Here is a 26,286-nt window from a genome sequence, read left to right as displayed (position 1 = left end):
TCTCCGGACAATTCTTTTATAGATTTTTTATTTTTCAAACAAATACAAATCACTTCGCTTCCTTCTTCCCAACGACATTGCCACAAAAAGCCGATCGGTACAACAGGCAGACAGCTCAAAACTGATCATACGAATTCAGAGTACATGTTTTTGTCCCCTGTGGACAGGGACGTCTACCAGCATAATTTACATGACCATTCAGCTCTAGCCTACCACATTTGACCCGCATCAACACCACACCGAGCCTTTCACTACCACTACACAAAATGTCGAGGCCAAGGGGCTCGATCACGGCGTGGTTTCACGACTCGCTTATTTCAACCCGTATATATATTATGAGCCAAGTGACCAAGTTGTAGAAACCGTTTCTTTGCTGCCGGTGTGCTCGCATGCTCTTCTCGATCTTCGGTAAGCTCTCTTTCTTACAGTACAGGACCATCATGGCCAACCTTTTACGAACCCGTGATAAATGGGATCTCCGCCAGTGAAGTGGGAAGAGATAGAGGGATGTTCTGACCAGCTAGGTAAGTGATGATACCCGCTACATAACCTGCAAGGGCGAAACCACTCACCTGCAAGCACAACAAGTATCGTACGTGTCAACAACCAATTCTACCTCACTGATGGATGCATAGACAATTGCAATGTGGACACACATCACTTGCAATACGGAATGCACGTTGTTCTGCAGGCCTGCAGTATTTAGTTGTCTGCATCAGGTGGTTAGGGTGTTTAGCGGGTTTTCAACTGTAATGGAAGTCTGTTTTCCTCGATGACGATTACGAAAGACTTCCTCCAAAATGTAACTAGATTAGGCATGATTTGAGTCCTTAAGACAAAAGAACTCTTCTTCGATCAGCAACCAAATCTCACCTTTCCTGAGAAGACATGAACTCTTGCTTTTTACTAATCGTCATACCCAAGACAGTAAGAGACAAATCATGGATTCCTTGCTTTTCACCTCTCTTTGCCGGATAAGAACATGGATTGCATGCTCCCTACTTTAGCGTCGGCATATCCTGCAGCCGGCCGTGACCTCTCTCTGATCACCATGCTCTCATTAACCGACCAATTCACCAACAAGCTAAGCCATCGAGGGAACATGGGGACTCTAGTCGTACTTCTACACTAATTGACCTACTTCTACACCCAGGACAATGAAAAGGGCACACATTGTTCGCTGAAGTATGTTGTAAACAAGCAGACTGAACTTTGGTTTAAAACCTAGATCTCTAAGGAACTAAAACAAGCACAGTTTTACTCAGTTTAACTAACAACAATACACTTCAAGAACTGGAAATGTTTTTTCTTAAAATGCAATACAAAAGCAAAAGCTCTAAGCTAAGCTGCAGTCAAAAATAGAAGTTCTGCTCTCAACTCTACCAAAAATTACTGGAAGAAACAATATCAGAAATATGGGTTGTATTCAGAAGTTTGTCAGCGAATGTCAGAAAATGCACTTAATACACCTGCTAATATGATATAATGAGGTTTCATTTTTGTAACAGATTATGCTGTTAATTGTTATTATGCTGTTCCATATCTCCTTATTAAGAGCGGAATGAGAAAGAAGTTTACCTTGCGAAGGTACCAAAAGAAATCCACCTTTTCCATTCCCATAAAAGCCACTCCTGCTGCAGAGCCGATGATAAGCATCGAACCACCCGTACCAGCACAGAATGCAACAAGCTGCCAGAAATCTGAATCTTGAGGAAACGAAGTCAGGTCATACATCCCCATGGTTGCAGCAACAAGTGGAACATTGTCTATAATTGCTGATGCTACACCAATGATACTTGCAATGAGGTCAGCGTTTGGAATATTGGCATCAAGATAGTTCGCCAACTGCCTCAAAATCCCTGCAGCTTCCAAGCTAGTGCAAAGAAAGAACAAATCCAACTATCAGAAAATTACAACCATCTAAGTGGGAGGAATAGACAGTAATAAGTAGAGCACACGCCATAACAGGGTAACCAAATGTCCAAGCATACAAACAATCTGAGTTAGAGGTGTTAGATGCTATAAATTAGTTATGTATTTCCCAGTTGCATAAGGGCTTTCCTACTGAGACAAGGATGGGTATGTGAACGTGGAACAACTCCATTTCAGGAAGAAGGATCGAGTGCTGGAGGCTCCTCTCAAAGGGGGATGTTTGCCAAGGTGGCTGCCATCTGAGCACTTGAAGCTCAGGCACCGGAGGCGCTTTCTCTCTGAGGGTCTGTGGTGCTTTTGACCCTCAGGGCATATTCACACTGCTAAGTCATATGACAACTTTTGAACCAATATGTTTTCTAGTTCTGCTAATAGTATTCTAGTGAAAAATTACATTCCACATCATCTTTAGGTCTATCAAATCTTAAACTGGAAATATATATATATATATATATATATATATATATATATATATATATTTGAAATTAGGTTTAAATGCCTCTTAATATTTTTACATTGCCACTGGCATCACTTGATATTAATTACATTGCTTTAAGATTCCACAACTTTTCTAAAGGTGAGCTCCGCAAGGCAAAGCCCCAAATAATTGTACAGAGTGGAAGGGGGTGGGTTTACCTGCCAACCGACAACAGAATACCTAAGAAGAACAGAATTCCTTGTGTATCAATCCGTGAAAGTGCTTGTGGAACTTTCAATCTCTGCCTTCCAGATTCTCCATAATGAATCGCATCTGTCAGAATCCAGAGAATCCCAAGACCAAGGAGCATCCCCATGAAAGGTGGCAATCCAGTGAGAGATTTAAACACTGGAACGAACACTAGGGCTCCAAGACCAACGGCAAATACAAGTTGTCCTCGAGGAGCCATTTGCTCTGATGACAGCAAACTTGAAGATGACTGAGACGATCCATTTGCTTCACTGCATGCAATTTACAGCAAATTATTCTGTAAGGCACACGAATTTTGTTTAATGTCATGTATTAGAAGTAGTCCTTTGTTAATAACCTGGTGAGGGACATCAGGGCCAGTGGGACCATCAACGAAATGACCGAAGGAACAAACAAGCCCTGCCAGATCATAAGCCAAGCAGCATCCCACAATCAAAATATGTAGCACTTTGTTGAAGCATGCAGAAAAAAGATAAACACACAATATTTCACAAAATGATTGATTGCTCGCAATCTAGATTATGGGGTTCATTTTGTAAAAGGGCTTCCGTTTTTGTGATGGGCAAATCACAATACTTGATGACAATTAGATTTGGAGCCATCTTCCATTCAATTTATACTGATTTAAGCAATTCACCTAATTTTGCACTATAAATTATCCCGAAGAGCAACTGCACTATCGACTAAAATTTTGTAATACTGTTGGATGGAAAGAAATAGCTCTCATAGAGGACATGATAAAATTGGTAGAAATATAGTCATATTTAGATGTTCTCCTTCAACGTAGTTTCAGTTAATCAACATTTAGAAGGTTCCCCACTAAAGACATACATTATACGATGTCTGAAAAAGTCATGTTAAGTTCGAGGCTTTGATCAACACTGTTCAGTAAAAATATAGGGTAGAAAATTATAGCATGGCATAAAAACTTTATGAACAGTTTAGAGAGCTCTAACATTAAGGAAATATCTGCATAATGAATATTTTAGAGAGCTCTAACATGAAGGATCTTCATAAGCAAACCACAAATACAGGAATAAATGTGCAAATCTGACCTGTATTATTTTTAAAGTCGTAATCTGACCATGAATCCACAACATAGTGGTCGTCACATCACCAATTGGTGTCCATGCACCCCCAGCGTTAGCTGCTATTACAACAACAGCACCTAGCAACCTATCCCAATAAGACAACGTTTACTTAAAATGCCAAACACTCCTTCAAACCATTTATTGATAAACTGAAGAACATAAAGTATGTATACCAGCCTGCGGAGATAAATGAGATCTAATTTATGATGCTGTGTCCATCCCTAACTCGATACTGGTTTTTGAAAAATACACTTGGAGAAAGCGTGAAGCTGCACCAAGTTGGCCTCACATTAACACAAGAATTATTCCCCAAGCAAACTGTGAAGGCAGCAAATGGACTCACGTGCCAACCTTCGAGGATTAAAAAAAATGTTGTTTGTACAACTAATAAATTTCCCTTTTCCTTTATCTTTTAATTTATAATAAAAGAAATTATTATTTTATTTCAACCTTAGAATTTCATATTGTTGCACATTACTTTGAATAACCTGTATAAATTTCTTGGAAGCTTCTCATGTTGATTTGATGCCAAAACAAGCACAGCTTGCTCTTTCACGGCACAAGGGTGGTTGGCACTACATGCTTTTCCTACCAATTTAGCCCCTCGGTACTATGTACAGCAACGTGCAACAGTCGGTATAAAACAAACTATTGAGACAAAATATTGCCAAGTTGCACTTATCGACATACAATCCCACCACTTGAGTTCAAGTTCTCACAGACACGAATTTAGGTTACTTCTACCATCGGAGCTTCCCCCTCGGTTTCTTAAAAAAAAAGGATACAAGCAAGTTCCTGAGAAATCAAGTTTCACTGGACGAACCTCCCAACTACAATCAGAGTATCAGATCACAGGTCTCGCGAACATTCACTTAAGCTGTGACAGTGGAGCCTACGCATATTAATGAAAGATGATAGAAATACAGCAAGAGGACAACTTTAAATCAGATTTTTGTTACTATGTACAAAGAATACAACAATAAAAAATGAAGATAATGAGAATACAAAGATTTGATCATTGACAGTAAATATGGTACCATACAAGCAAAGCAATTACCAAATTAGGTACAAAGAAAATTGCTGAGATAATAGAGGTTATACTTTCTGTACTCTGATGGAGGTACTAGTTTCCGGAGCAATGACACCATCACAATAGTCGAAGTCAAGTTGTCAAGGATAGAACTCAAAAAGAAGGTTACAAAGCCAATCTGAAATAAGAAACAACGTATACATAAAAAATATAAAGAATGGTAATTATGGCTCTGAAATAAAAGGTTAGTAATTTAAGGTTACATGGACCATGGTGAGTTTATGATACAAGAAGGTATTTAATGTCTAGGGGGAAAAAATGAACGAACATGAAACTATCTAGGAATCAGAACTATTTCTTCTTTCACAAAATAATAATTGTTCGCCTTAGGTGCGGTTGCTGAATTGTGGTACGCTAAACTTATTTAATGCTGATGTGCAAAAGTAGCTACGTTAAAGTTAGGATTCTTTTTGTCAAACCATATTATAACCTAACTAATACAGTGTTTATTTGGTTTCACCACAGGTAAAGTCGCAGTTAAATTGTAAAAGTTTTCTACCTTGATAAATATACATGCACTCCTGCGTGGTCTCGAGAAAAGGCTAAGAGCAGGGGCAGTTCTTTTCGAGGAAACGCTAAGCCTACATCTCGGCGCATTGATAGGCAGGTAAACTATTTACATGCCTATGAGAAGGCTACACCCGTTACGCCAAGCCATTACATCATGCCAGTAATGCCACCCAAGACCCCTACCGCCAGCCATTACGAACGGATGCACCTCCTCTTAGATGGTGGTCATGAGACAGCTGGCCTCTGTATTCACGGTACTGAAGATTGAAGAGTTTCGCAAGTAAGTTGCCCAACCTAGAGACTGGGCAGTGGGCACAGTGTGACATAGACAGAAGAATACCAACAACAAATCTGCCAAGTCACTGGAATTAAAGCTACCTTAATTGGTAAGGCCAATAAATGAATGGGGAGCCAAGGAATCTCCGAAAGAATTGTGCAAGAGTAGCAGAAAAGATGTGAATTTTTTGTGTGTGGGAGTTCTAAGGTTTCCTCTAAACTGAATTACTAGGGGTCGGAGAATTGTTCAGTTCAAGGTGAAAGACAGATACCTTTGAAGTGGAATAGCATACATGTTAGAGTAGTCATTATGGTATACGACTTCTAGTCCAAGTCAGTTTTGTAACCCTACCCCAAGTCGGTTTGTACCCTCTTATATTGTTATGGCGCTGCTAGAAGGAGGACGCTAGAGGGCCGGCCGGGGGCCTTTCTACCCACCGGCGGGCAAGAGGGAAGGGATTTCCTTCTTAATTCTTACTTGATTAGATTGATACATCTCCTCTCTTTATATAGAGAGGTTTACTTGACTCCCAAGCAAGGCTTACTTGACCCCTAAGCAAGCGACCCTTATCTCTAATTAACCCTAAGACTAATGGGCCCATTAGGCCCATTACGTACTCTAACACTACACCCCACCTGGACATGCAGCTTGTCCTCGAGCTGCAGCCTAACCAACTTATAACCATGACTTGACGCAACACAAACCTAACACCTAAAAACAAGCCTTTTACATCTCGGCTTGTTTTATTATTCTCAATCTGAAATAGACTAGGACGCTTTATTTTGGACGTGCACGTGTACAGCCACCTGGATCCCATGGACACCACCTGGACAAAAGGAGTGCATGTGTATGGCTGTTGGTCTGCACCGCACATTGAAGAGTGGAGGGCTTGCGATGGAGAATGACGAGGAGGGGTGCGCCCCCCCAACCGCCGATGTCGCAGACTTTGAGGTCGCTGCCCGCGGGGAAAACAACATGCCAGCCGCCCGTGGGGGAAACTACATGCCCAAGATCCCCGATGCAGCGGACGAGATCGAGGTCCTTTGCACAGCGAAGGGCAACTTGGAGGAGCGGCAGCTGCAGACCACGCATCTCCCGCACACGCCGACGCGCTAGGAGGCCGCGCGCAGCAGCCTGCAGCCTCACCGCCGCCGACACGTGGCGGGTAACGATCCAAGACGGAAGCGGTGACGGCGACGGTAGGGACTTGATCTGCTGGATGTGGACGCCCTGGGATGGCGGCGGCGCTGATGGGAACGAGGTCGTCGCACTCCCGTCATAGGGCATCCCATACTGGGCGGTGGAGCTGACCGGCGGTGGCTGCTGCAGCTGCAGCGGGTGCTGCGCTGTCGCGCCAGGTAGCGGCAACGGCTGTTGCCACGGAGCACCGGGCGCGGCGGAGGCTGCCGGGAGCGGCGGCTGCCACTGCAGCCATGGCTGGGCGATGTTGGCAATGGATGGCAACTGCAGCGGCTGCTGTAGCGGCCCGGCGAGCGCGGCGAAGGCCGCCTGGTACGGCGGCTGCCACGGCAGCCACGGCGGCGCGGGGGCGACGATGGGCGGCGCAACCGGGTGCGGCCCGTAGGACCCGCCCAAGAACAGGTGGATCTGCTGGACCGCCTGGGTTAGGTCCCGCAGCACCCCGGACACCTCCTCCCAGGTGAGGACGGTGGGGGCGGGCGCGACAGAGGATCCCGGCGCAGGCAGGAGCGGGGTGACGGTCGTGGTGGTCGCCGGAGGCGACAAGGTGACCAGGAGCGGGGTGACGGTCGTGGTGGTCGCCGGAGGCGACAAGGTGACCAGCAGCGGAAGAGACGAGCTTGGCGGCGGTGAAGACATGATCGAACCGAAGCTAGCTGATACCAAATTGTTATGGCGCTCCTAGAAGGAGGGCGCGAGAGGGCCGGCCGGGGGCCTTTTTGCCCACGGCCGGGCAAGAGGGAAGGGATTTCCTTCTTAATTCTTGCTTGATTAGATTGATACATCTCCTCTCTTTATATAGAGAGGTTTACTTGACTCCCAAGCAAGGCTTACTTGACCCCTAAGCAAGCGACCCTTATCTCTAATTAACCCTAAGACTAATGGGCCCATTAGGCCCATTACGTACTCTAACATATATACTCTTGTATGCCGCACCAAATCAATCAATAAGCAACAGTTTTATTCATCCTTCATGGTATGTTAGAGTAGTCATTATGGTATACGACTTCTAGTCCAAGTCAGTTTTGTAACCCTACCCCAAGTCGGTTTGTACCCTCTTATATACTCTTGTATGCCGCACCAAATCAATCAATAAGCAACAGTTTTATTCATCCTTCATGGTATCAGATACCGGTCCTAGGGTTTAGGGTATGGCTCCGCCGAGGCCGCTGCCACTGCTGCCAACATCTGGCACTCCCTCCGTCAGCTCTTCCAAAGCAACACCGACGCTTGGAAAAACACTCTCCACACCGAGCTTCGCAATATGGTGCAAGGAGACGCCCCGGTGAACCTGTTCTGCCAGCGCGTTAAGACCATTGGTGATGAGCTCCACGAACTCGGCGATACAGTTAGCTACTCACAGCTAATCAACATCGTCGTCGTCGGCCTCAGCGAGGACTTTGACAAGCAAGCCTCGTTCATACCGATCATACGGCCTCCTCCTACCTTCGCTGAAGTTCGTTCCCTGCTCCAACTCGCGGCAGAAACACAAGCTCGCAAGGACTCTCGCCCCAAGGGCTTTCATGTTGCGGCTCGTCCTCCTCCGCCGTCTACACCAGTGCCGCCTCCCATGCCGGCTCCTGCCGCCGGGCCGTCCGCGTCGTCATCCGCTCAACCGCCCCCAGGCTGGCGCCCTAGTCCGAACTACCGCGGCAAAAATCCTATCTACAGGCCGTTGTCGACTCGTTCGGTTCTGCCTACTGCACCGAGTCCTGCAGCACTCACCAGTGCTCCATCTGCGGTTGCATGGCGGCCTCCTCATGATCCTTGGACGGGGCTCGTTCAGGCGTGGCCCATGCCCTGGTCCGCTCCGTCGGCATACTCAGGTGCCTGGCAACCCGGCCTTCGGCCGCCTACTGGTGCTCCCGGGGTTCTCAACCCCCGACAGCCGGCCAATGCCTATCACGCCGCCCCGACATATGCTCCTTCTGGTCATTACTCCACCGACGGCGGCGCCTACTACACACCTCAGCTGGCACTGCTCCCGACGCCACCCTCACCACAGCCGGCCAATGCCTCTCCCGCCGCCCCGACGTATGCTCCTTGTGGTCACTACTCCACCGACGACGGCGCCTACTACACACCCCAGCCGGCCCTGCTGCCTTCACCATCATATCCGCCGGCATTGCTCCCGACGCCACCCTCACCTGCGACGCCGAGCTGGGATCAAGCTGCTTTTCTCCAGGCCATGAATAACTTTGCTGCACAAGGAAACTCAGGTACGGATTGGATCTTTGATTCAGGGGCCTCTAGTCATATGTCTGCATCTAGTAATTGGTTATCATCTTGCACTAAATCTCCTTTCCCTTCCATTACCCTCGGAGATGGATCATCTATTCCTATATATTGTGTTGGTCAGGCTCAATTTCCCTCTTCCACTAAACCTCTTTTACTTTGCGATGTTCTAGTTGCACCCGCCCTCATTAAAAATCTTATTTTTGTTCGCCAATTTACTTGCGACAATCTAGTTTCGGCTGAATTTGACCCTTTTGGTTTATCTGTGAAGGATTACCTGACCAAGGCCGAGATCGCTCGCTTCAATAGCTCCGGTGATCTTTACTCTCTTAATGGAGTTCCTGCCGCCACCCCTCCAACATCCATGCTGGCCTCCGTCGATCTCTGGCATCGTCGCTTGGGCCATCCCAACCCTGCTGTCTTAGCTTCTATTCTTAGTGAATTTACCATACCATGTAATAGGGATTCTCATAATTCTGTGTTTTGCCAGTCATGTCAATTAGGCAAACATGTGCGTCTTCCCTTTAGTTCCTCTAGCTCTTGTAGCACTTATCCCTTTGAATTAATACATTGTGATTTATGGACCTCTCCCATTGCAAGTGTTTCGGGTTTTAAATACTACCTTATTATCCTAGATGATTTCACCCACTTTGTCTGGACTTTTCCTCTACGCAACAAATCCGAGGTCCATTCTCTCTTTCTTAATTTTCAACGCTATGTGTCTGTCCACTTCTTCCTCCCAATTCGCTTTATCCAATGTGACAATGGTCGCGAGTTTGATAACATTAAAAATCATACTTTCTTCTTACAACATGGCATCCTGCTTAGATTCTCATGTCCTTACACCTCCCCTCAAAATGGTAAAGCCAAACGTTCTCTTCGCACCCTCAATGATATAGTTCGCACTCTTCTCATTCAATCATCTATGCCTCCCAAGTTTTGGGCTGAAGCCCTACACATGGCCACCTTCCTTCTAAATATTCGACCTTCTAAAACTAAACCCAATACTACTCCCTATTATTCCCTCTTTCTTTCCCACCCCGACTACTCCGCGGTTCGTGTTTTCTGCTGTCTCTGTTTTCCAAATGCCTACGCCACTTCTGCAAATAAATTGTCACCACAATCTATCCCATGTGCTTTTCTCGGCTTCTCTGACGAGCACAAAGGCTATCGCTGTCTCGACCTTCACACCAGACACGTTCATGTCTCTCATCATGTCACGTTTGTTGAGCACATTTTTCCTTTCTCACAATGCACTACTACACCATCCAACACCCCTAGCTCGGCAAACACCCCCTCTCCCCGTCCTTTCCAACTATATACTCCCCTACCTACACCCCCTCATGTTGAACACAACATACCACCACCAACATTAACACCCGCCATAGCCGATACCAACCCTACCCTCACCCCACCCGAGACGTCCCCAACACCCCCGACCCCTCCTCCCTCCCCAACACCCTCGACCCCTGCTCCCTCCCCAACACCCCCGGCCCCTACTCCCACTCCACCACCCAGCCCTGCTCCTTCGTCTGACTCTTCCGCTGCGCCGGACTCACCCGTACCCACCATACCCCCTCGTGCTATTCCTACAGCAGCCCCGATTAATGATCATCGCATGCGTACTAGGGCTAAATCAGGATTTCATCAACCCCAAGACCGCCTAAACCTTCATATCACCGTATCTCTCACTTCCCTCCCAAAGAATTACAAAACTGCTCTACTTGATCCCAATTGGGCCGCTGCCATGCAAGAAAAATATAATGCTTTACTTCAAAATAACACATGGCAGCTTGTTCCTCGTCCTCCCAATACAAATATTGTTTCTGGCAAATGGATTTTTCGCCAAAAGTTTCACTCCGATGGGAGCCTCTCACGATATAAAGCCAGGTGGGTTTGTCGTGGCTTTTCTCAACAAGGAATTGATTACGACGAAACCTCTTCTCCTGTTGTTAAACCTAGCACCATTCGTACCGTTCTTAGTGTTGTTGTCTCCTCTTCCTGGCCTATTCACCAACTTGATGTTAAAAATGCTTTCCTCCATGGTTCCCTTCAAGAAATTGTCTACTGTCAGCAACCTCTGGGTTTTGAAAATCCATCCTTTCCAACTCATGTCTGTCTTCTTCAGAAATCTCTCTTCGGTCTTAAACAGGCCCCACGAGCTTGGTTTCAACGCTTCTCCTCCTTCATCCAAACAATAGGCTTCACTCCATCTCTCTCCGACACCTCTCTTTTTGTGTATCATCAAAATTCTGATACTGCCTATTTACTTCTCTATGTTGATGATATCATTCTCAGCGCATCCTCTCAAACGTTCTTAGATCATATTGTCTCTCTTCTTAGATCTGAATTTTCTATGACTGACCTAGGACTCCTCCATCATTTCTTAGGCATTACTGTTGTTCGAGATTCCTCCAGCCTTTTTCTTTCCCAACGCCAGTATATTCTTGATCTACTTAATCATGTTGATATGCTTGACTGTCAATCATCTCGCACTCCTGTCGATACTAGTTTTAAACTTTCGGCTGCCGGTGAACCCTTTTCAGATCCTACTCTCTATCGTAGCCTAACAGGTGCTCTCCAATATCTCACCATTACTCGTCCTGAAATCTCTTTTGTTGTTCAACAAGCATGTCTCTATATGCATGATCCCCGGGTTCCTCACTATAATCATGTTAAACGCATTCTTCGGTATTTAAAAGGAACTCTCAGTCATGGTCTCCACCTAAATAATTCTTCTCCAAACTCTCTTACCGCATACTCTGATGCAGACTGGGCTGGTTGTCCTGACACTCGAAGGTCCACTTCCGGTTTTTGTGTTTTTCTTGGTAACAATTTAATTTCTTGGTCCTCGAAAAGACAGGTTACGGTCTCACGTTCGTCGGCCGAGGTTGAGTATCGCGCCGTGGCACATGCCGTTGCAGATACAATCTGGATTCGGCAGTTACTCTCCGAGCTACACAGCCTATTGAGCAGGCCACTATTGTCTTCTGTGACAACTGACAACATATCAGCAGTCTACATGACCGGCAATCCAGTTTAACACCGACGCACAAAGCATATTGAGATTGATATTCATTTTGTTCGTGAAAAGGTCGCTCTTGGTCAGGTTCGGGTGCTTCATGTTCCCTCTACGGCTCAGTTTGCTGACATTTTCACCAAGGCACTGCCTACTAAGCCGTTTCAAGATATCTGTTTCAGTCTCAACGTCTTCGAGCCTGCCGTTGATACTGCGGGGGGATGTTAGAGTAGTCATTATGGTATACGACTTGTAGTCCAAGTCAGTTTTCTAACCCTACCCCAAGTCGGTTTGTACCCTCTTATATACTCTTGTATGCGGCACCAAATCAATCAATAAGCAACAGTTTTATTCATCCTTCAATACACTGTGAAGGGTGCCTTTTCTCTATCAATGTAAGTCATAAATATAATTTGATCAGACAAGTTCAAAACATCTATCTGGTATTATGAATCAAAATATGCGGCCCTAGACCACTTGGTACTATCCTCAATGGTTTATCACTGGCAACAAATTTTTGCTTGTTGGTTTGTGATGGTACAACATTGAGAATTACAAAGTAAAAGACCTACTCCCTCCGTCCCAAAAAGCTTGTCCATCAAATGGATGTATCTAGCACTAACTTGGTGCTAGATACATCCATTTGAGGGACAAACTTTTTCGGGCGGAGGGAGTACCTGACATAATATGACGTTCAGTAAGCAAAATATAGAAGTAAGAAAGGCTCACCACCCAGAGAAGTGTTTTAGGATTTCTAGTAGATATATTGTCAGTCACCAACTTAAAACCTTGATGTGAATCAACAATCTCCACAATGGTCATTGCACCAAGCAAGAAAAACACTATTTCACTAACTTCAGCAGTACTCTGACTTAGCTCTTGAATAGCTACATCGGTCGAGGGAGCCTTAATCATATGAAGAACAGAAAAGGAATGTTAAAGATCAACTAATGAATATCATCTAATTGATGCTTAAACATATTCATGACATGAGGATTATAAAATTGCAATAAAAATGTAAGCATCCTTGTAGTAAAATTATGCTGCTTCCAAACTAGATAGTCACTAGCAAAGACAGATCTTATTCATCTGTATGGCAAAGTCCAACTTTGCATCTGAGGATGCAAACACACAGGCATGACTTCCAGAGTATATATTTTAAACAAGTTGATACATCTAAACAGCAACTAAACATTGTTTGTAAGTTGTAAGTAACAACTAAGCACCATAATCCAACTTCAACGATGAAACTAGCATATAAATGAAGAATATCACAAAAGTCCTTGACAGTGATTACAGTTACAACAAAATGCAGAATTATTAGGAAAGTTTTTGATTTTTTATTAACAAGATAAACGAAAAGTGAAAATAATGGCATTGAATAAGTTTCCCATGTTTAAATTGGATGTATGCATATATCAACCATCATCAAGATAGCCCAAGTGCCCAACTGAATCAAATCTGAAATTGATGTTCAAGGGAGACGACTGATTACTTGAATTCTCAAAAGAGATGTTGGAAGTTCAAAGATGAATTCACAGATTTCAGCTTACCCCAATACTTCTGATAACCCATAGACAAACAGCCATCAGTAATCCAACTCCACTTTTGTTAAATGCCAGTGATTCCTCAAAAATGATACCTGCATACCCAAGAGCAAATACTAGCACCATTGCAATGTCCTGCAAAAGGAATGTAACCAAGTTCCCAAGAATCATCACCCCGACATCCACAACTACTGACATAAGGACATATGTAGTATGCATGCTAGGATAAATACACTACATAGTTAAACTGGTAATTCTAATTTGGTCAAAAACTAGGAGTGTATGAACCTGGTTAGCAGCAACCCAGGAATGGTTTATTGCAGCTGCCCCAACCAAAGCCGTTGCAAGGATAGCTAGAGCTTTAACAAGATCATTCTTTGGCTTGTAGTTAGCTTCAAAATACTGTGAGCTAACTTCATCAACAGAGCATAAAGGGTCACAATTTCCAGTCGTCTCCGATAGCTGAAATTTTGGTGAAACACGAACATCTTAGAAACTGCATAGAATATTGTAGGCAGTAGAAACAACAAAACACCAGTGCACACATACAGGTACAGTCGCTATATCAGTGCTCAAGAACTCCTATAGCATACAAAAAATCAGCAATGTCACAGGAGTTCTTGAGTTTCATATGGATCTGCAAATCTTACTTTTCTGTGTGAGGAGCATTATATGAAATTGCAAATATTCCGTCACTATATCATTATTCTCTCCCTAAAATTAAATTAGAAATAACACTATGCACCATGCACGTGATGTCTGATAGTTGCATTGTTTAATAAAAACATATGAAACTTCCACAGATAAATTGAGGTAAAAAATAAACATCCTTTTGCTGTCCATGAACATGTTCTCTAAAACTTGCATCGATAATTGAACATAATATGCAAATCAAATTGTAGCATACCAGTATTATAATCCGAGCTTTGGTGTGGATTTTCCAGACGGGGATTACTTTCAGTAATAACACTGAAGAAACCATTCCCAAACTATTTCTATAGTCCCAGAAAGGTGGCATACAAATGGGAGTTTCCATAAGAGGAACATTACGGATGATCTTATAGACTTCCATGACTTAAACTTAAAGGTACCTAACCGAAGAAACTTGGATTTTAGACCAAAGTGTTACTATTTTAGTTAAGTTTGATCTAATGGCTATAATTCTAGTGGACTAGTGGTGATATGGATCTATTCTTATTCTGCATTAGGAGTCGATTTGAGAATAAAGGAAGATTTGCAAAACCATCTGATACTCCTCCCTCAGAAAAAGTATAGTACTCCAAACTTGCTAGTAGTTGCTGTGGAACCAGAGTAAAATGACTACTGTCAAGCTACCATTTCATAAACTTGGAGATGACAGGAAATAGCAACAAAGTGAAAAAGAAATATGCTTCTAAATTCGTTTTCATTTTTCCGAACTACATATTACAGTGCACTTAGCAGCAACATGTAGAATTTAGAGTGAATTCCAGTTTTTACCCTTTACTTTCACATTTTTTACACTAATTACCTCATTTAACATTTTTTCATCCCGATTATCCCATTTAGCAAAAGTCTTGCCAGTTTTTACCCCAATAATTTTTTTAAGAGACATCTGCGAGCCTAGGAGGATTCGCTTAGGTAGCTGGAACATAGGGTCTCTGACAGGGAAGCTTCGGGAGCTAGTTGATGCAGCGGTGAGGAGAGGTGTTGATATCCTTTGCGTCCAAGAAACCAAATGGAGGGGACAAAAGGCGAAGGAGGTGGAGGATACCGGCTTCAAGTTGTGGTACACGGGGACGGCTGCAAACAGAAATGGCGTAGGCATCTTGATCAACAAGAGCCTCAAGTATGGAGTGGTAGACGTGAAGAAATGTGGGGACCGGATTATCCTGGTCAAGCTGGTAGTTGGGGACTTAGTTCTCAATGTTATCAGCGCGTATGCCCCGCAAGTAGGACACAATGAGAACACCAAGAGGGAGTTCTGGGAAGGCCTAGAAGACATGGTTAGGAGTGTACCGATTGGCGAGAAGTTCTTCATAGGAGGAGACCTCAATGGCCATGTAGGTACATCTAACACAGGTTTTGGAGGGGCGCATGGGGGCTTTGGCTATGGCATCAGGAATCAAGAAGGAGAAGATGTCTTAAGCTTTGCTCTAGCCTACGACATGATTGTAGCTAACACCCTCTTTAGAAAGAGAGAATCACATCTGGTGACTTTTAGTAGTGGCCAACACTCTAGCCAGATTGATTTCATCCTCTCGAGAAGAAAAGATAGGCGTGCGTGCCTAGACTGTAAGGTGATACCTGGAGAGAGTGTTGTGCCTCAGCATAAGCTGGTGGTTGCTGACTTCCGCTTTCGGATTCGTGTCCAGCGGGATAAGCGTGCCAAAGTCGCTAGAACGAAGTGGTGGAAGCTCAAGGGGAGGTAGCTCAGGCGTTCAAGGAGAGGGTCATTAAGGAGGGCCCTTGGGAGGAAGGAGGGGATGCGGACAATGTGTGGATGAAGATGGCGACTTGCATTCGTAAGGTGGCCTCGGATGAGTTTGGAGTGTCCAGGGGAAGGAGAAGCGAAGATAAGGATACCTGGTGGTGGAATGATGATGTCCAGAAGGCGATTAAAGAGAAGAAAGATTGCTTCAGACGCCTATACCTGGACAGGAGTGTAGACAACATAGAGAAGTACAAGATGGCGAAGAAGGCTGCAAAGCGAGTTGTCAGTGAAGCAAGGGGTCGGGCATATGAGGACCTCTACCAACGGTTAGGCACGAAGGAAGGCGAAAGGGACATCTATAAGATGGCCAAGATCCGAGAGAGGAAGACGAGGGATATTGGTCAAGTCAAATGCATCAAGGACGGGGCAAACCAACTCTTGGTGAAGGACGAGGAGATTAAGCATAGATGGCGGGAATACTTCGACAAGTTGTTCAATGGGGAGAATGAGAGTTCTACCATTGAACTGGACGACTCCTTTGATGAGACCAGCATGCGTTTTGTGCGGCGAATCCAGGAGTCTGAGGTCAAGGAGGCTTTAAAAAGGATGAAAGGAGGCAAGGCGATGGGCCCTGATAGTGTCCCCATTGAGGTGTGGAAAGGACTTGGGGACACAGCGATAGTATGGCTAACCAGGCTTTTCAACCTCATTTTTCGGGCAAACAAGAAGGCAGAAGAATGGAGACGTAGTATATTAGTACCAATCTTCAAGAACAAGGGGGATGTTCAGAGTTGTACTAATTACCGTGGAATTAAGCTGATGAGCCATACAATGAAGCTATGGGAGAGAGTCATTGAGCACCGCTTAAGAAGAATGACAAGCGTGACCAAAAATCAGTCTGGTTTCATGCCTGGGAGGTCAACCATGGAAGCCATTTTCTTGGTACGACAACTTATGGAGAGATACAGGGAGCAAAAGAAGGACTTGCATATGGTGTTCATTGACTTGGAGAAGGCCTATGATAAGATACCGAGGAATGTCATGTGGTGGGCCTTGGAGAAACACAAAGTCCCAGCAAAGTACACTACCCTCATCAAGGACATGTACGATAATGTTGTGACAAGTGTTCGAACAAGTGATGTCGACACTGATGACTTCCCGATTAAGATAGGACTACATCAGGGGTCAGCTTTGAGCCCTTATCTTTTTGCCTTGGTGATGGATGAAGTCACAAGGGATATACAAGGAGATATCTCATGGTGTATGCTCTTTGCGGATGATGTGGTGCTAGTTGACGATAGTCGGAAGGGGGTAAAGAAGTTAGAGTTATGGAGACAAACCTTGGAATCGAAAGGGTTTAGGCTTAGTAGAACTAAAACCGAGTACATGATGTGCGGTTTCAGTACTACTACGTGTGAGGAGGAGGTTAGCCTTGAGGGGCAGGTGGTACCTCAGAAGGACACCTTTCGATATTTGGGGTCAATGCTACAGGAGGATGGATGTGAACAATCGAATCAAAGTCGAATGGATGAAGTGGCGCCAAGCTTCTGGCATTCTCTGTGACAAGAGAGTGCCACAAAAGCTAAAAGGCAAGTTTTACAGGACGACTGTTCGACCTGCAATGTTGTATGGCGCTGAGTGTTGGCCGACTAAAAGGCGACATGTTCAACAATTAGGTGTGGCAGAGATGCGTATGTTGAGATGGATGTGTGGCCACACGAGGAAGGATAGAGTCCGGAATGATGATATACGAGATAGAGTTGGGGTAGCACCAATTGAAGAGAAGCTTGTCCAACATCGCTTGAGATGGTTTGGGCATATTCAGCGCAGACCTCCAAAAGCTCCAGCGCATAGCGGGCGGCTAAAGCGTGCGGAGAATGTCAAGAGAGGCCGGGGTAGACCAAATTTGACATGGGAGGAGTCCGTTAAGAGAGACCTAAAGGATTGGAGTATCACCAGAGAACTAGCTATGGACAGGGGTGCGTGGAAGCTTGCTATACATGTGCCAGAGCCATGAGTTGGTCGCGAGATCTTATGGGTTTCACCTCTAGCCTACCCCAACTTGTTTGGGACTAAAGGCTTTGTTGCTGTTTGTATCTGCGAGCTAACTCCCTGTCATTAGACTTCTTGGCATTTTTTCCAATGCCCGAACCGCTCACTTGGTTTTACCGCACCCGTTTTTTTCTCATGGCTGTCACGTACGTGCACACCACATCGAGGGAAAGAGGAACAGTTATCTTCAGCGGTCAAGTACGTTCAACTTTGCATTGTGGGTTGTGCTTCGTTGGTTTAACGATAATCCTACACCTACTAAGAGCTACAACAAGTTTTACGTAACATTCCCTCAACTATTCTCCCCCCCCCACCCCACCCCCCCTGAATTTCAAGGGGGTGGGCTCCTCATCCCCCTTACTCTCAATCACAAATTGCCAGCTGTCTGATTAGGTAATTCGTAGGTGTAGCATCGCTTATAGGTTTAATGTGATGATATTTTAGTCCTCTTCCTTGATGCAAAACATCGTAGGAACCATTTATTTCATGCTTTGGGAGATCATCAAACAAAAACATCACAATCTATTTTACAGGCCTGCAATGCTATTGTCGAACATGTGTTTTTAGTGGGCTCCAATGACGTGTCTCCATTGAAAATTAGTACTACCAGTTATTAACATAATAGTGAAATAAGAACCATTTTGTTTTAATAAAATGTACGTTTGGGCACTTAGTCTCGAGTAAAACTAATACGATCTTTGTAAGAAGGCTCTTAAAAATTAAAAGGGGTAAAAATAGACAAGATTGTCACTAAATGGGGTAATCTGGATGAAAATTTGTTAAATAGGGTAAATAATGTCGAAAATGGTTAATTAGGGGGTAAAACCCGGAATTCACTCTAGAATTTATGTAACATGCTATTTACTGCATCCATGTTTTGACCGAACCTGTTTATCAGCGAATTATCTCATGTAAATGATTTTGTGCGAGATGCATTAAGAGGCTGAGCAATCGGAGCTCAGATCAGCAGTTGACCTAAAGGCGGGTTCTTAGACTCGTCCATCGTTTTCAGGGGGGAGGTTGGCCCTCCCTTAGATTAGATCACGGCAATTCAGGCCCGCGAGATCCTTGACGGGAAACTTGCCGAGACCTGGGCCCGGCTTCTTCGTGCACCGGCACCCCAGCCTCCGGCAGGGGCGCTGGTCGAGGAAATCCGCGCCGCACCCGCTCCCGCACTGCCGCTCTCAGAGCTCACAGCGCTTCCACCGTTCTGGGGTCAAGCAGCCCCCCAATGGCGGTTTAGATGCGTGTTCTCTTCTGGAACATCCGCGGCTTCGGCCATGATGGCCGCCGCCGCCAACTCATTGAGTTCATGTGTGATGAACACATCGACATCATTGCCATCCAAGAAACCATGCGTACGGAGTTCTGTCTGCCCGAGCTTGATAGCCTTAGCCCGCACATGTTTGCCTGGCATTGGCTCCCTTCTAGTGGGACCACTGGGCACTCGGGTGGCATCCTTCACCTAGAAGGATGCCACCTTTGAGGTGGGTGGTATGGACCGGGGCGAATTCTTCGTTAGCATGGAGATCTTTGAGCGAGCTCTCAACTTCAAGTGGGAGATAATCATTGTTTATGGACCGGCAGACCACCGTTGATCCCCGACCTTCCTTGCTGAGCTACAGCAGAAGGTCTCCGCTTCCTCCCGGTTGTTGTGGGAGGTGACTTTAACCTCATCCGCTCCCCGGACGAGAAAAGCAACGACCGGATTAACTGACCCCGGATGCAGATGTTCAACGACTGCATCGCGGAGCTCGGCCTCCGCGAGCTTGAGCGGACGGGCACCAGGTTTACCTGGACTAACCGTCAGACTGACCCGACGCGATCCGTGCTGGATCGCGTCCTAGTTTCTCCGGATTGGGAGCTTAGATGCCCCCTGGCCTCGCTGCGGGCGATCACCCGGATCGGGTCCGATCACGTCCCTCTCCTCCTCTCCACCGCCGACGAACGCCCCCCCCCCATTCCTCCGCGGTTCCGGTCTGAGCTCTTTTGGCTGAATCAGGCGGGGTTCCGTGAGGTTGTCGCGACTAAGTGGATCGCTGCGCGCAACTCTCCCCACCGTTCCATGTCCGCGGTTGACTCGTGGCAGTTTTGCGCCAAGCTCGCCCGCCAATTTATGAAGGGGTGGGGCGCGAACCTTGGCCGTGACTTACGCGATCGCAAGAAAGCCCTCTTGACTGCCATCCAAGCCCTGGACACCCGCGCTGACACTTTCGGGATCTCCCCGGATGAATGGATGTTGAGATATGATCTCGAGGATCAGCTCTCGGCCATCTACACGGACGAGGAAGCGTACTGGAGGCTCCGCGGCACCCAACGGTGGGTGCTCCATGGGGATGCTAATACGGCTTACTTCCAGGCTATTGCTAATGGGCGGCGACGACGAAACTCCATCCACTCCCTTTGGGATGGAGATGCCCAGCTCGTTCGCCCCTCGGACATCTGAGCTCATGTAGATGGCTTCTATAAAGCCCTTTTCTCCCCCACCCCTCGGGGTGGTGCTGCTCTGGCCCCCGGTACCTGGTCGGTGGGCCAGCTAGTATCCGCCGAGACTAATGCCGCCTTGGTGGCACCGTTCTCGGAGGAGGAGGTTCTCGCGGTGATCATGGGCATGAACCCCTCCTCGGCCCCGGGTCCGGATGGTTTGCCGGTAACCTTTTTCAAATCGTTCTGGCACATCATCAAACCGGAGGTCATGGCCCTCTTCGACGAGTTCTTCTCGTGGACCATGGACCTTGGGCGCCTGAACTATGGGGTAATCACCCTCATCCCCAAAGTTCCGGGCGCTTCGGACATCCGCCAGTTGCGTCCTATCACGGTGATTAATGTGATTTTTCGGATTTTGGCCAAAGGGTACGCCAATAGGGTGACCCTTTTAGCTGACTCCATCACCCACCCCAACCAATCCGCCTTCATTCAAGGGTGGTTTATTTTGGATGGGGTCTTGGTCTTCCATGAAGTCCTTCATGAAGCCCGGGCCAAGCACCTTCGCGCGGTCTTCCTGAAGCTCGACTTCCATAAAGCCTATGATACGGTTCACTGGCCCTTCCTACAGGAAGTCTTGCTCCGCAAGGGCTTCGACAACCGGTGGGTGACCCGCGTTATGCAGCTCGTCTCCTGCGGTCGGACCGCGGTTAACATTAACGGGGAGATCGGGTCATACTTCCCCACCCTTTGTGGGGTTCGTCAGGTTGACCCGTTTTCCCCGTTTCTGTCCAACATGGTGGTAGATGCCCTTGCTGTCATCTTGGACAAGGCCAAAGCCGCTGGCCATATCCAAGGCTTAGTCCCCCATCTGGTAGGAGCGGGAGGGGTCTTCCTCCTACAATATGCTGATGACACCATAATAATGGTGGAGGGATCCGCTTCCGACATAGCTAACTTGAAGTTCCTCCTCCTCTACTTCCAGCAGATGTCTGGACTCACTATCAACTTCAATAAGAGCGAAGTGATGATCCTTGGCTTTCCTCCGGAGGAGGCCCAGGACATCGCTGACCGGCTGAACTGCCGCCTGGATACCTTCCCCACAACCTACTTGGGGATACCCATTAGTGACTCTCGGCTTACTGTCGCTGACCTCCGCCCGACTGTGACCCAGATGCAGCACAGGGTTGAGCCCTGGCGAGGGAGGTGGCTCTCGAAAGCGGCCCGGGTAATCCTCATCAACTCCTTGCTTGCTAGCCTCCTCTGGTTTCTCATGAGCTTCTACCGCCTCCATGAGACTCTCCATCAGGAGATCGCCAAATACCAGTCTAGGTTTTTCTGGGCCGGCGAGGGCGACAAGCAGAAATACCACATGGTGAGTTGGCCAGACATCTGCAAACCCAAGGACCAGGGTGGTCTTGGGATTCTGTCATCTCGGCGCATGAACATCGCTCTCCTGACCCGATGGCTCTGGCGTATCGCCAATGAGGAGGGAGGCCTATGGCTCACCATCATCCGTAATAAATACCTCAGGGGCCAACCTCTAGCCTTCTGCCAGAGCTCTGGTGGCTCCCAGTTCTGGCAGGCTGTGATCCAGCTCCTGCCCATCCTCCGCATCGACACGTCCATCTCGGTAGGCTCTGGGTCATCGACCCTGTTCTGGTTCGACCGTTGGTTAGGGGATTCCCCCCTGGCTGCTCGATTCCCGGACCTATTCACTATTGCGGTTGACCCTCGGGTCTTTGTCGAGACGGCCCTTATTGACTTAGGGCGTCTCGCTTTCCGGCGCCCCTTCGGCCCCCTTGAGGTGGCCGCTTGGGACTCCCTCCTTCAGGACATCGCCCTTCTCCCGATGGACGTCGAGGGTGTCTCTGACTCCGTCTCCTGGCGGCTAGAGTCCTCTGGCCGCTTCTCCACTAAGTCCCTCTACGCAGCCATCGCGCCCTCGACTACGCCGGAACCCTTTAGCCTGATCTGGGACATTCGCTTGCCTCTGAAGATTAGGATCTTCCTGTGGCAGTGGATCCGCGGACGCCTCCCCTCTGGGATTGAGGTCCTCAAGTGTAATGGCCCAGGGGATGGGCTCTGCCCCTTGTGTGGCACGGTGGAGGATGCTAATCACATCTTCTTCTCTTGCTCCACTGCCCAGTTCCTGTGGGCCTGCTTCTGCGAGACGGTCGGTGGACAGTGGTGCAACACCAACTTCCCTGACCTTGTTGCTGAGATCCACGCCTCCCCTCCTTGCAACCGCCATATTAGATGGCTTTGCGTTGGGCATCTCGCCTGGTCGCTTTGGACCATCCGCAACAAGCTTGTTATTTAGAAAGTGCCTCTCCGTCGTGCGACTGACGCAATCTTCAAAATGTGTGGCTACTTGCAACTTTGGCGGCCGCTTAGCCGCCCCCAGGATCGGGACGCCATCAACACCCTCCTCGCCGACCTTCGCTTGATGGCTTTCCGGGTAGCGCCCCCGCTGCCACCCCCTCCCCCGGAGCCCGACTAGATGCTACTCGGGTTGCTGGGCTGAGTGTGTGTTTTGATTTCAGGGCTTGTTGTGTTGTGCCCTCAGCATTAACCCTATTGTATACTCATTTGTGCTTGTGAGACCTTTGTGTGTGTGTGTGCGTGTGTGGAACTTTGTTAGATGTTGGCTTGGCCAGTTTGCTTTATATATAAAGCGGGGCGAAAGCCTTTTTCGGTAAAAGGCAGGTTCTTCGGTCTTTTGTTGCCCTATTCATTTTGGCAGTAATCCTATATTCTTTTCACGAGGAGGCAATAATGAATAACCCTACATGGCATACCAATTTATTCAAATAAAGCATATGTGAATCGAATGCTTTACTCTTGATGCGGGCAGTTTGCACATTCTGTGAGAGAACTTGGAACCGCACTAGCATGGGAAATAATCTGTTAAAATGTAAGTCGATACCATATCAAACTACCTCGTAGTCCATGGGCTCCTCGTCCTCGGGCGGCACGGGCGGCGGGGGCGACGAGGAGGGGGAGGAGGCGCAGAAGCGGAGCGAGCGGCGCCATCGCTGGGTGGAAGTGAGCGGGAGCGGGGTTGTGGCAAGGGGCGGCGGACGGTGGTAGCTGCGGCGGCGGAGTGAGGGGAAGGAGGGGAGGGAAGGGGAGGCTGCTCGGCTGCCGGCGAGCAAGTAGGAGGAGAGCGCCATTGCCAGTGGGGGTTTTGCGGAGTGGCCGTCGAATCGAATCGAATGGATGGATGAGAAACCAGTGCGTGTGGGCCCGGCAGTTCAGACGGAAAACGGATTGAAGGAATCTGTGTACGGACAAGACAAACTGATACGTACGTCCTTTGGCCGGTCCCGGCTCGATTTGTTGGAGTTTGTTAAGATAATGAGCCAGCTTGGCTGGTGAATTTTTACATGCTTTTTTCAGTTTTAATAGGGTTTGTGTTCTCAGTAGAAATGCAAGACCGTGGTGCCTCTCTGAAAATGGAATAAGTTTCTTCCCGTCTAGCCCTCATCTCGATGATGCATGCATCTAGCATCGTGGAAGGGCGTGTGGAGTCTCAGCCTAAAACTAATCCTAGCTCGTACAAGGCTCATGGGCCCAAGTGAAGGTGATGCAACACATTTAGACTTGTAGTTTGACTCGAATTCTGCTGCAGCGTCAGATTGTTTTGTCAATATCTTCACGCTCCGAACGAATTTGAAAGTGAATCCAATTGGAATGGAAAGTGCACGAATCTACTTTCCAACAAAAAAGAATCACTCAATTCGGAGTCCAGATAAAAGAGATATTGGCGTTTTGAGTCAGGTATGTCTGTGCAATCCGAATCTGAGATCAAAATGTGAGATACTTAGACTCTATCTTCTCGTGTGCTAAAAGTGCGTGAGGGGACTTCTTGAACATCACATAAACGTCTCCCTTTCCCTTATATTCGTATGTGGATTATACAAGTGTCTGGTAGTTCTGCAATTAGGCATGAAACAAAAAGAGGCGAAGTATTTTTGTTCCGCATAGCATATAAATAAATTATTACATAACTTTTATCAGAAATCACCTCAAATAAATACGTGTATGTAATATTTGTGATCATATCTAAGGTAACATGTCCTCATCATTCTCCCCTTCTTGCAAAGCCATCCTCGTCATTGCTTAATCTGAAATGTGGCTAACAAAAGAGAGAATGTGTACATGTTATATATGTATATGTCATCCATTTTTACTTCCCTTGGTTTTTGCACATATGACACATGTATACATGAGTAACTTTCATAGTTCATAAAATATAAAGTCAAAATATTATCACAAAAAGTAGAAGGCATGAAAATATTGCAAGCACATATAAGTGAAGCTCTTATTCATATTGTTAGGAACCGTTGCATGAAAAAAATTCTACGCACATGCAATGATCTATCCATGGAGATGCATAGCAACGAGGGGGAGAATGTGTCTACGTACCCTCGTAGACCGTAAGCGGAAGTGTTTCACAACGCGGTTGATGTAGTCGAACTTCTTCGCGCTTCAACCGATCAAGTACCGAACGCACGACACCTCCGCGTTCTGCACACGTTCAGCTCGGTGACGTCCCTCGCCTTCTTGATCCAGCAAGACGTCGAGGTAGTAGATGAGTTCCGTCAGCATGACGGCGTGGTGACGGTGATGGTGAAGTGATCTTCGAGGGCTTCGCCTAAGCAATACAAAAATATGACTGGAGGTGTAAACGGTGGAGGGAGACACCGCACACAGCTAACAATTGTTCTGGGGTGTGCTAGGCCCCCCTCCCACATATATATAGGTGGGAGGGAGGAAGGAGCAGCCGTAGGAGGCGCCCAAGTAGGAGGAATCCTCCTTGGAGTCCTTCCCAAGCCCCCCCATGTGCCATATATAACTGAGGGAGAAGGAAAGAGGGGGGGAGGGAAGGAAGGGGGAGTCCTACTCCACACTTTCCTTTCCCTTCCCCTCTTTCCTTCTCCTCCTAGGCCGGCCTGCTATGTGGGGTGCACCCGCCCCTTGTGGCAGGTGGGTTCCCTCTCTTGGCCCATAAGGCCCATATCTTTGCCGGGGGTGCTCGAAACTCCTTTCCGGTGACCTGATAAGTACCCGGTACCCTCCGAAACACTTCCGCTGTCCGAATAACATCGTCCTATATATCAGTCTTTACCTCTCGACCATTTTGAGACTTCTCGTCATGTCTGTGATCTCATCCGTGTAACATCCCAAATTTTTAATTTGGAATGTTATACATTAGATCATCATTGCATATCATATTTTAATGCATTTTGGCTAGATCCTAGAAGTTCTACGCAACTCAAGGACCATGGAGAGAGTTGGGGATTTCGTTATTTTCATATTTGAGTTTTCTCAAATTTTGAAAAGACGATCATTTGATTTTAATTATTTTCTCTTCGTATATTTCTGTTATAAAAATAAAAGAGAGAGAATAAAATGACTTTCCCAAAATAAAGAAATATTGGGGATTAAATATTAAAAATCAAATAAGATTTTATTTTGGGATTTTATTGCTATTTTATTTGCATAGGAAAAATGCATGTTTTTCAAAATTGCATTTTAGGCCCAAATAAATGTTCATCTTGTCCAACATATTTTTAGAGGACGGGAAAAATTTATTTTGGGATTTTTGGAGTCTGTTTAGTATTTCTTTTCTTTCTTTTTCTGCAGGTCGGAATTATTTAAAAAAAAGAGGAAACCGACTCCGCAGCCCACCGCTGCCTGCCCCGCAGCCCACCGCCGCCTGCAGCCCACCCGCGCCCCCAAACCCTAGCCACCGTCGCCGCCGGAGTTGACCGCCGCCGCCGCCGTTTTTTCGATTTATTT

General features: G+C 46.7%; 1 protein-coding gene across 1 annotated transcript; it reads right to left on the bottom strand.

Moving 5' to 3' along the window:
- On the bottom strand, positions 1–23,702 carry LOC119308593 (sodium/proton antiporter 2-like). Its single transcript, XM_037584720.1, has 10 exons — positions 23,421–23,702; positions 13,878–14,051; positions 13,596–13,724; positions 12,772–12,948; positions 4,813–4,919; positions 3,676–3,796; positions 2,958–3,019; positions 2,569–2,871; positions 1,579–1,873; positions 1–572 (listed from the first exon to the last, which is right to left on the bottom strand). The coding sequence occupies exons 1-10, from the start codon at positions 23,652–23,654 to the stop codon at positions 453–455; spliced, it is 1,722 nt and encodes a 573-aa protein (XP_037440617.1). The 5' UTR covers positions 23,655–23,702; the 3' UTR covers positions 1–452.
- Positions 23,703–26,286: the final 2,584 nt, after the last annotated feature.

This window comes from Triticum dicoccoides, chromosome 5B (assembly GCF_002162155.2).
Source record: "Triticum dicoccoides isolate Atlit2015 ecotype Zavitan chromosome 5B, WEW_v2.0, whole genome shotgun sequence".
NCBI lineage: Eukaryota > Viridiplantae > Streptophyta > Magnoliopsida > Poales > Poaceae > Triticum > Triticum dicoccoides.
The sequence above is the reverse complement of the archived record's forward strand: the minus strand, read 5'-3'. Positions and strand labels throughout refer to the sequence as shown.

Excerpts from the sequence above, each read along its gene's own strand:
- LOC119308593 (XM_037584720.1), bottom strand. The coding sequence starts at position 23,654 with ATGGCGCTCTCCTCCTACTTGCTCGCCGGCAGCCGAGCAGCCTCCCCT. Across the intron at positions 3,797-4,812 it reads CCTCCATCAGAGTACAGAAA|GTTGCTAGGTGCTGTTGTTG; the intron begins GTATAACCTCTA and ends TTATTGGGATAG. Across the intron at positions 3,020-3,675 it reads CGACTTTAAAAATAATACAG|GGCTTGTTTGTTCCTTCGGT; the intron begins GTCAGATTTGCA and ends ATGATCTGGCAG.